The sequence below is a fragment of the Centruroides sculpturatus genome, unplaced genomic scaffold (genome assembly GCF_000671375.1).
Source record: "Centruroides sculpturatus isolate CEXI.00-Female unplaced genomic scaffold, Cexi_2.0 scaffold1125, whole genome shotgun sequence".
NCBI lineage: Eukaryota > Metazoa > Arthropoda > Arachnida > Scorpiones > Buthidae > Centruroides > Centruroides sculpturatus.
Window position 1 is genome coordinate 78742 of NW_019385469.1, and position 11922 is coordinate 90663.

Sequence of the window (11922 nt, forward strand, 5' to 3'; positions counted from 1 at the left end):
TTTCTTATTTTGTGTTAAGGTTGAGGAGTTTTGCAAATAGAAAGCATAATTAACTCATTCACTGCCAGAATACATTTGTATTTATTAATTTTAAACCTACCTATTAGTTTTTTTAAATTTTTGCTCGTTATAGCATGTCACAAATGGTCAATAATCAATATATAGCTTATTTGTGGCATGACTATAAAAATTCTTTACTTGTCGGAACCTGTAATATCTGGAATAATTGTGCTTACGCTGTCTTGAGTTTTAACCATGCCCAGTAGCTTCAATAAATGCCTGACGCCAGATTGTGCAAATTGGGCAAGGATACAAACGAGTACAAAGTCTGCAAGTATGAAGTTTTTCTTCATAAACCTGATTATTAAAGCCAAATGAATTGCCGAATTATCGAGCTCTAAGCTTGATGCCGCTATTAAAGCAGCCAAGGTAGACAAATCAAGAATACTAGAGAGCGAAAGAAGTACTACAATCTCGAAAACGAACTCGAAAGCTTCCAGGCTACAGGTGAAAAAACACATAATATCTGTCTTCTCTTAAATGCATTAAACACTATTCCAATCACATCAATTGAATCGGAAAGGGCATTCTCGGTGGCAAGACTTTTCATTACTAAAATAAGAATTAGAGTGAGTTATCGGAGTATTGACCATCTTTGCTTTTTAAAATCTTATAAAAGTTTGCAATATTTTGTATTATATTTTATTTAAAAAACGAAAATTACCTTCTAAATTAGAAGTTCATTTTTTTAATTTTTAACTCAATTCAAAACTTTTTTTTTGTTGTTGTTGTATGCAGTTTCCAGCAAACTTTAATTAATTTTTTTCTATTTGTGAAAATTTCTACGTTATTTAAAGGTAATTTTTATTATAGGCCTATAGACCTAACACAGCATTATTAATATGATTTTGGAGGTTACAAAACTTTAAAATTACTTTAAAAAATGGAAAATAATTATATCATTTGATTTCAAGATATTTTGTATACCTTAAAAATAATTAATTCTATCCCGGGATTTCCCGGGATCCCGGGAAACAGTTCACTTTTATCCCGGGATCCCGGGACAAGCAAAATACCGGGAAATGAGAAACCCTATTAGAATTCTTTCCGCAAATTATTATAATGCAAATACTCTATACGATCGTCTTCAGTTTTGTTCATTATATTTATTTCTGACCCGAAATGAGACCAGCCAAGGTAAAATTTTGTATTTCACCTCTTGCTTTGGATAAAAAAATGAAAATCGCAACTTCGAAATGTGTTTTAATTTTGATTAAATGAAATAATGTAAATTCTACTTATAATTTTAGCTAAATGTAATTTAAATTTTATTTAGAAAAGATATAATTCAAACGGATGTTTTTGAAAAAAAAACCCAGAAACAAGTTGCTTAAATTTCCCGTCAACATTTAAAATTTTGGTGGCGCCATCTGTTATGATATTATATTAAATTTTTATATTTTCAATTATTATAAAATGACAAAAAGTTTAATTTTAAAGGCAGGGACGGGCTTTATATATATATATAAATTCTAAATGCTAATAACGAGTAAAATCGTAATTAAGTTCTACCCTACTCGCGATATGACACGCCCTCCCTTTAACTCATCAGTCCGTCGACTTTAACCACCAAAATTTAATAGCACCAATCCCCTAAAAAACAAACCTCCAAACCTCCCTGCAACATTTCAGAAATTTTCGACAAAAAGCACAGAGGTTATTAAGATTCAAACAGGGTGAACAAAATCGTGCCCCCACACAAATATCCATATGTATAGAAAAAAACCACGAAGTTTCAAGGTCCTTGAGTCAAAAAAATGTGAAAATTGTGGGGGGGTCATTTTTTGACCGATAGCCATACTTTCCCTCTGTTGTATATAACAGATCCGGGATAGTAAAAATTAAAAATTCTAAAAATGAAACAAGATGTAAATGATGTTTGGTTTTGTAAAGCACGAAACAAATACATAATAGCTATGTATTAGGATTTAATTTTGACTGTTATTAGGGCGCTTAATTCGAAATAAAGTTAGCTAATACAATTGGGAATGATGTGCTGGCATGAACTGTCAAAGTAATTATAAGAATACACATTGCTATTTGAATCCAATTTCTTCTTAGATATAGAAAAACAGCTCATTGTGCGGTGATCACTAATGGTTGATAAATTAGATAAATCCTACGAAGAATTAATAGTAAAATTTTATGCAGATAAAATATTTATAAGTAAATATATAATTCTAAAATAAATTATATGTTAAAATTATTATTGATAAACATAGTTATATTTTTTCTCTGATTATAAAAATGTTATTTTACAGATATTAACGAATGCTTACTCGCTGATACATGTCCTCGGTATACAAAGGCCCTTTGTATCAACTTACCTGGTAGTTACATTTGTAAATGTCCGAAAAATTTAAATATGTTAGGTGAAACAGCAGTAATTAATGACAAAAAAGAGATTTTTATCAAATGTGTAGGTAAGACCAAAAACAATTTTCAGTTATTTTTATCTTTATCATGGCCTAAGGTATAAACATTCTTCAATTGTTCAGCTCGCTATTGGTGTAATGAAATCTGCCATCATTATTGTACTATTTCTGGAAAATCACCGTATAAATGCCAATGCTTCGATTATTATCGTTTACAAAATAGCACTTGTGTTCCTAGTTGCGGTGTTAACGATGGAGAATGTCAAAAATATTGTTATAATACTCCGACCGGAACAACATGTAAATGTGATAAAGGAGAACAACTGGCAGCAGATGGAAAAACATGCAAAGGTAAAGAAAAAATCTATAAAACCTTTTAAGAAATTCTTTTAAAAATGTTTCAATAATTGAACATTTTTGAAACGTTATTCTAATTTATTATTTTTTATTTATTTTAAAATACAAATTTTTATGTTGAATCGGGGTTAAATAATTTGTAACTCATTTCGAAACGTTTTTCATTTTATCATAAAAGAATTTTTCTCAAAAAAGCTTGAAAAAAGTTTTATAGCTTATCAAAATGCTTCAAGAATAGATTTATATCTTATCAAAAAGGTTTCATAAAATTTTGAAACCTTAACTTAAGCTATAAAACCAAAATGTAAATCATTCCAACAAATTAGCTTATTATTTAAGTATATTTATTAAATTGATGAGATGAATTTAATAATGGATTTCATTGCCTTACATCGTTAAAAACAGTAAAGGAAATCACATTAGCATTTTCAAAATACAGACTTTTTAAGACAAAATTATATACGAAGATAAATATTGTTTAGTCAAATATCAACAGTTATTTTATTTTTCATTCTACTTTACTTCAGTTTTCCTTCATTAATTTTTATAGATTTTAAAATTGTTTTGATTAACGATTATTAATTAATAATACAAAATATTAGGAATAAAGATAAAATTATCATTAGAATTTCTCATTCCGATAGAAATTCACCAAAATCCGAGAGATTAAAACCACTGAACATCGATAGTTGGTCGCCAGTTCGCGCCTAATCAACGGGCTAGCCACGTGGAAGTTTCTGGATTTTCTTCACGTGTATAATACCTAAATACCAAATATTTAGGTGTTAGACACGTGAAGAAAATATTTAAATAAGGGCCAGTTTCTCATAGAAAGTATTTCCGGGAGTCATCTTATCAGATCACCCAAGTGTTGCGTTGCATTATTGAAATAACATTAATGCAAATTCACTTTAATTCGATCATTCCGTATAAGAAAAAAAATATTAATTTCAGATTACATACTGTATTTAAAAACAAATTATATATTTTTAACATTTAAAAATAGTGTAATCGTTTTTTATTGAGGTTTTGAAATGAAGAAAATATTTGCTTACATTTTGTGCAATTGAACATTTCTTGAATCAAAAATATTTAAAACAATAAAAATATTCTAAAAGAATTATAAACGTTGAACAATTATATTTCTCGCTTGTAACTTACAAATATATAAAAATGAAATTATTTAGAATATGAATAATAGCGAATCATATTTTATACTGAAGACTTTAATAACTAAGAGTAAAAAATTTTCATTCAAGCATTACGAATAAGAATACAAACATAATGCTGCTGTCGTTACCAGTTAATATTTAAGATTAGACAATATAAGGTTATAAGATTTAATCGTTTTTACACATCGAAAAATACATTTTTAAAGAATAAAAAATAAAATATTGGAAAATTTCGCAATATTTTAAACTGAACGCTCTTCCAAATTACTCTAAAAATACAAAATTTATTTATTTTTAGCAATTGTAACTGAGTTATAATAACTATATGTAACAGAATTAGCTAGTTCCAAAAATTCAAAAGTCCGTCTCCAAATCTAAATCAGGATTTAGTAAAAGCAGGCTGACTAATTTCAGAGATAGCTGCAGAGATAGAGTCCTCATCTTCTAATTCACTGTCTTCAGAAATATTAGTAGCAAGTATTCTAAAAGTATTCCGCAAAGCTCTGTTTTGTTTTCTGCATTGAAACATACTACCATCTATTTCATTGTTGCACAATTTTGCTCTGAAGCAACGTTTACTAATATTCCAAATATTTTTATTATATCTTTTATTTACACATTAAGAAATATACGTGCTATTAAATTATGCTATATAGTTACAAATTAAAAAAAATAATTGATCCAAATAACTCGAAAATTCATTAAAAATGCAAAATTTCACACGGATGTCTTCACTTATAATAAGAAATGAAAGTAAGTTTATTTTGGACCCTGCTAACGAGTAATGAACATGCGCTTATTACTTCAAATGCTATTGGTAAACTGAAACAAAGCCTTAAAATCACATCAGGCAGGTATAAAAAAAATTCGTTGCACTGCCTATAAATGGAAACTATATTTTTAAATGTTGCCTGAAAGAAATCCTATGCAGTAAAGGGCTAAGGAATGTATGCAACAATTATCAGGCAATGCTACCGGTCAGTTCACATTGTTGGATTACTTCTGAAGGAAAACATTCCAATCTCTGAACTGCGACAATGCTTTCTTGCCCGTAGCTAACTTGGAGACAATTTTTGAGAAAAACATATCGTGCATCTCATATCCACCGTGCAGTCCAGATTTCCATCCTATGACATTTTCCTATTCCCATTCTTAAAGTCAAAGTTATGGTAAACCCAATTCTGTTTACAAAAGCAGTGGTGAAAACATCGGAGGCGATTCTAAAGATCATCTCACTGGATTAGCTACTAACGCCTCCAAGGATTGGCAGAAACAATGATAGATGTGCATTGAATTCCATGGGGAATAATTAGTACAATATCACAGTCGCTATGCCATAGTGATTATCATGCAAGAAAAAAATCAGCTTCAATTTGTTTTTACTCCTCGTCGTCATTCAACATATAAAATTTAATTGTCGTTGCTTGCCAATTCGTTTCTTTCGATGCGCCTCATAATCATACTTATTCCCGTAGCCCCATCATTATGTACTAATTCTTTTAAAATTTAAAACGCAAATATGAGCAACAAGTAAAACTTTTGAAATTAGCAATTTTAAATCGCATAGTCTAAGTTTTACATGTTTAAGTAATAATGACCAAACAAACAACTTTTGGTCAATTTAAATATTTATTTTTTATTTATTGTTATTATTTTTAATTTCAAAAGACAAGTCGTTAACAATTTGAAGATAAAACAGTCTTCGTTAAAAATGACGACGATATGACATTAAAAACACATACTTTATACACTTGACACCAACCATTTCTTGTAAGATCCTACGCCAACGACACACTGTACTAAACGTTTTCACAATATCACTCTGGTCACTGTTTCATTTAAAAACCATTCGGAAGATCCCTGGTGTAAATTCGGGAATTTAACAATATTTACATAATTACATAAATTTGTATAATTCCAAAAATATAGTTTTTAATGTCATGTCGTCGGTTATTTTAAACGAAGAATTGTTTTTTTCCTCAAGTTGTTAACCTGTCTCTGGCTGGAATTTAAAAACGATAAAGATTTAAATTGACCCAAAGTTGTTTGCTTGGTCATTATTATTTAAACATGTAACAATTTTATATTGTGTTTGGGATGATAACTTTCATTGAAAAGTTATAGACTATTTATAAGCTTCATCTTATCAAAATTAAAGTGACTTTTCTTCAAAATAATAATAAGATTGTTTTTATTAAATCTCATTATGAATCATTATAGAATAGTATTGTAATTTTAGCCTAAATTTGGTTTAGAATAAAATATTACATTTTTATTTCATTCCATTTATCAATGATACAGTCTATCAATTTATCTACTATTTTCTAAATTTCTCCTCGATTAAAAGTCCTCGATTATTCAGCAAGTTCATAATGCATTTAAATTATTATAATCTATCCACTTTTGGCTTTTAAAGAGAATCCCATTAAAGATTCTTTCCCATTAAATACTTCTGAAAATAAAATTTGAAACAAAATTATTTTTCCCAAAATGTTTTCTGGTTCAATCTAATCAAATTAAAATTAACTCAATTATTATGAATACTCAATTATTATTTGCCCTATTGTTCAATTCATAAAATAGTATAAATATTTCATATACTTTAAATTTTACCTACTTTAAACAGAAATTTATTTGCATTCGTTAATTTTTTTTTATTTTTTGTATTAAGCTGCCATTAACAAAAACTATTAGAATTATAATATTCATATCAAATAATAGTTACTAATTAAATAAACAGAATTATCCGAACATTAAATTTTGCATACAATTTTTATTTTTTATGTTCTGAAATTATATTAGACTGTGAAATCATAAAAATTTTATAAAATAATGGATTTTATTCAGGTGCTCCTTCAGAAGAAGCATTTAATGCTCAAATTAACGTCACAGTTGAATGCAATATACCGAATACAGGTGAGAGATATCCGGAGACATTGGTACTTATTTACAATACAGAACGTTTAAGACTTAAAGGTGAAGTATGCCTAACGTATGAACTCGAAGTGAAGCCAAAAGAAAAATATCGAGCCCTTCAATATTATGTAGAGGCATTCGAAAATCCTCCTTTTATATCTCGTGAAGACAAAGTTATTGTAACAAATGCAAAAAAATTATACGAAAGAAGAATTACAATTCAAAATATAGAGAAAAAATTTGCAGTAAGTTTCAATAATCATATTTATAAATATAGAGAAGAATATTTCATATATTTTTAAAATTTCTGAATCATTTATTATTAGATCCGTATAAAAGCAGAAATAAATGTCAATGTGGTATCTTATTTAAGGAATATTACTTTATATCCAGGAAACTGCAGAAGCGGAGTAAGTGTTTAAAATATTTTATTAATATTTTGTAGATACGAAAACAAAATGTTGAAATAATATACATAACAGGTGTACGATAAAAACCAATCAAGGTTTAGCTAACAGCCAATAATTTTTAATTATGCTGCACTTGCTATAATTTGAACGCGCATGGTATGCTATACAATATTCTAGTAGAGGAAAAGGTGGTATTATGGAACACTCCATTTCGAACTGATAATAAAGGCGAACTGTAGCGGAATGTGGATGAACTGAACTAGGCAGACATCCATAGCAAGGGGAAAACCCGTTTCACTTCAGTTAAACGGTTGTCCGTAGTGAATCAGCAAATTTGTGTTTTTCAAAATTCGAAAGTTTTGAATGCTAAGTGAATTTAATTATTTCTAAAATATAAATCGTGTAGTTGTAGGTTCACTGGTGCATGTATTCCGTTCCAGAGACTTGGGGGTATATATTAATCTCTGTGATGTTCATGTTTTTTAAAATTTGGTCTTGAAAGACATAAGTTAGTTCAAGATGGCGATTCCATTGGTGCTTTTAATATAGAACCCAACTCCTCCGAACTCTCTATTTGCAAGCAGACATTCGTCCGGAACAATTTGTGAAAAAGACACTAGGTAGAAAGCCAATTCTTCCTGAGAATATCGAAAAAGAACTGCTGGAATATATATTATTGATGGAGGTTATATTTTTCTATTATAAAAGCATTTTTGCGATAAAATACATTGGAGTAAATAATTTTGTAATTATTTAACATTTTTTGTCCTTTCCTATTTGATTTTGGCTACATTAAAGCATTTTTTGAAAACATACAGTAAGGTTCCATATTACCACCCGATTTTCTCTAAGCCTACTTTCTGACTTTTTGTACAAAGGCCTTCAAAAACCATACTTATAGTTACACTAGTGAAACATCCAATTAGGAACATTTAGTTTAATAGTTACCAGTACTTCTTGCACAAAAAATGTGGGTGTAGTTATGATACCTTGTTTACAATTCACTAAAATAAATGTGGTTCCATAATACCACCTTCTCCTCTATCTTTTTTTGCATTCGATTTTCTGCAACTTTCAAAATGGCAACTAAAGATGTTTTACGCCAAAGAGTGAGTGTACTGAACAACTTTTACACATTAAATAAAACATCAGGAAAAGTTTGCTGTAAACCGTTTTGCAAATGAAAAAATTTCATTTGTAAAACGGATTATATATTGCATTCTCCAATATTTCCAGAGTTGATTATCACCATGGAGGGGAAAAAGGGGTCTATTAGAAAAGCGAAAATTTTAACGAAAGCGTAAATTTGAAGGATTAAAGAAGACCTTTGAAGACAGCGACACGTTTTTAGTTCGATCTGTAGACCCGAAAGTAAAATTTTCATGTAGTTGGCTCCACGAAATTTTGAAATCAAAAAACACTTATTAAACATCAAAAGATAATTCTGCAGGTAATTCTGGACAGAACGGACACGCAAAGATCACAAATTAAGACAAAGTGCGGAAGGTTATTGAAAAAGTTCTCTAAAAAGTTGTTTATTTTGGATGACAAATCTGGTCTTTGTGATAAGTTTGGGTAAAAACAGCACTATTTGGGTTGCTGAAATAATAATTTGGTGACAAATCTTACTTCACCCTCTGGCACTCGACGATCAATGGTAATGGTAGATTTTATACCAGTGTTATCTCTTCTACACCCGCTTGATGTAAAATTTTCCAAGAAAAAGAAATTGAAGGGCAAAGTTTTGATTTGGATTGTAATGTGACCGAAAAGATTAGGTCAAGTCACAATGAGAAAATCACGCTTTGCTATCGACCCCAGAACGTATACTATGCCGTCTGATTCTTTACACTCGAAAGGACTATTCTTAAGCAGAATTTAACTTTTGATTAGATCAGTGGTTCTTAACCTTTTTTGTTGATGTACCCTATTAGCCCATTAGTTGTTTCTCAAGTACCCCTTATATTTTTATATGTAAATTTTATAATTACTGCGTACATAAAAAAGCTCTAACTAACTAATTATAACTAAAAGTGAATTACTTATTTTACGTAAATAATAATAAATTTAATCAGGTACTGTACATACATTTATTTACTGTATTATTATTTGATAAGTATATTATATAAAATCACAGAAGTCATTTCAATACATGCATAAACTACATTTCCTAAAAATAAATAATTATAATTAACAATAAAGAAAATTTAAATTATTCTACAATAATTTCTAACAAAATTTAATGGGATATTTGTTGCAATAAATTTTAAGCAATTTTTACAAAATTTGGTTTCCACGTTGTTAAATAGCGATTATAATTGTGTACTGACCTTGAAAGTAATGGCTGCGAATTTATAACGTGCAGAATAATAAATGAATCTTTCAATTTTTGTAACAAACATAACGTCTAAATTTGCTAAATATCAAGTAATGTGCGCTTACAGTGACACGCATTGCATGGTGGGAGTACGATCCAGGCTTGCAGGTTATTCCTAATACCAGTAGTCCAGTAAAAACACGAAAAGCCCAATCTTATCAAGCAATAAAATTAATGCTCGGTTAAACCGTAATTTTCTAGACTACAGGTTCACTCAGCACTAACTGCACAAATAGACAGACAAATCAAGTGGATAAACAAGTTGTTTAGACTGTTAAAAGGGATATCGGTATTCACACTGGGATATTTTAAAGCAAGTTTTTGTCATTTCTTGTTTCCTGTGTTAATAATTTACAACAAATTGATTAACATACGCCATTTTAAAATGAAAGTTAGATTTGCCCCTTCGATTTATGCTCGTACCCCTAGAGGTACTGTACATGTACCCCCGGTTGAGAACTACTGGACTAGATCAAGCAAGTTCCCACTATGCCAATACTGTACTGGATGTTGCAAAAAAGAAAAAAAATCAACTTCGTCGAAAAGAAGGATAACCCTGCAAACATGTCAGAAATTAGATCATTCGAGAATTTTGAGACAATCAAGGCAACCGTTTACGAAAAGGACGTAAGGAAAAAAACACGAATCAGCTGACTAATGAAAAATGTGAAACAAAGTCGTACTGCACACCCTAAGTCGAATTGACCGCGTTCGACAATGGGGACTTGATTTACAAAAATAAACGATAATGTACAACTTTTCATCCCTTTTCAAATCACTCGTACACAGAGTTTTCTTTTTTCCAAGGTAAAAATATGTTACACAAACTTATGCGTATAAAAATTCGTACAAGTTTGTGTAACGTTTCCGTTACTCAATCGAGTGTAACCAATCCGGACACTCGTTATATTGCTTGTTTCACAAGGCAATAATCTTTACTTTATAAGAGTAGGATTTAATTTTTATGATTTATGTTTTTTCAAATTTTGTAGAAATTTTACATAAAATTATATTTTGATTATCAATATGTAACCGTCTCAAACACCGTTATTCTTTAGGAATTATCGCATACACAGATTTCAAATATACTAGCCAATCAAAGACTTTATTTTACTTAGATGCATTTTGGAAATTACAATATTTCCCTCCTCAGTGGGCTTTCTTTCAAACAAGCCAAACGAAGTGCAAACACTTTTTTGATAAACAGTATTTTATTGTGTAAGAGTATCAAAAAAGTATTTGTGCTTCGTTTGGCTTGTTTGAAAGAAAGCCCACTGAGGAGGGAAATATTGTAATTTCCAAAATGCATCTAAGTAAAATAAAGTCATTGATTGGCTAGTATATTTGAAATCTGTGTATGCGATAATTCCTAGAGAATAACAGTGTTTGAACCGGTTATATATTGATATTTGAAAAACGGAATAGAAGCGGAAAGATAAATTATATTTTGATTGATTTTTTATTGAAAACTAGCTGTTACCCGCGACTTCGCCCGCGGAAGTTTTGCAAGCAAACCCTATTTATATTCAGTATTTCAATAACCATAGTAATTGTTATATAACACCTACCACTGAGAATGATGAGAATTGCCGAGAATCAAACGAACCATTTTCAATTTGATGAATTTACTGGAACGTTTACAATCGTTCTATAATCGAACCAATATGCAATAACAAATTCGAATTTAAAACGATTCGAGCATTTGGTTAAAAAATCGAAATATATAAAAATATTTATAACAATGTCTGAAATGAAATGCTCTCTCCCCCACTGGGGAATTCCGACAAATCCCTTCTTAGTGTGCATTCTCATGGCGTACCCTACTAAAACGCAGTTAGAAACAAAAAATCGCATCTAAAATGTTACAGTAGAAGCCGTTCTTCCGGTTAAGCCTTAATGCTCTCCCTCTCCCCCCGTGGGGGAATTTCGATAAATCCCTTCTTAGTGTGCGTTTTCATGACGTACCCTAACTGTGTACCAAATTTCACCTCTTTAGGTTCAGCGGTTTGCTCTGGGCGATGATGAATCAGTGAGTCAGTCAGGACAAGCAATTTTATATATATAGATATATAAAATAAGAATTCAGGTAACCCCCGTATAACACGGTAGTTACGTTCCAAAAAATTGCCATGTTATGCGAATCCGTGTTATACGAAACACAGAACTAATACGAAAAGGAGGGTTAGGTTCCAAAAATTAAAAAACATGCTAGTATATTTTCATAATTAAGATAAATATCTTCATTAAAATTTTTT

General features: G+C 30.0%; 1 protein-coding gene across 3 annotated transcripts in view; it reads left to right on the forward strand.

The window, feature by feature from the left end:
- The window catches only part of LOC111639282 (signal peptide, CUB and EGF-like domain-containing protein 2), a 75080-nt gene that overhangs the window by 17964 nt on the left and 45194 nt on the right, over positions 1 to 11922 (forward strand). For all 3 annotated transcript variants that reach the window (XR_002759037.1, XR_002759036.1, XM_023385124.1), the window contains exons 4-7: positions 2322 to 2483; positions 2559 to 2786; positions 6812 to 7125; positions 7207 to 7290. Coding sequence is in view for 1 of the 3 variants with exons in the window: in XM_023385124.1 (XP_023240892.1) it covers positions 2322 to 2483; positions 2559 to 2786; positions 6812 to 7125; positions 7207 to 7290 (788 nt within the window). In the remaining 2 variants the exon portion in view is untranslated. The remainder of the gene's footprint in view (positions 1 to 2321; positions 2484 to 2558; positions 2787 to 6811; positions 7126 to 7206; positions 7291 to 11922) is intronic.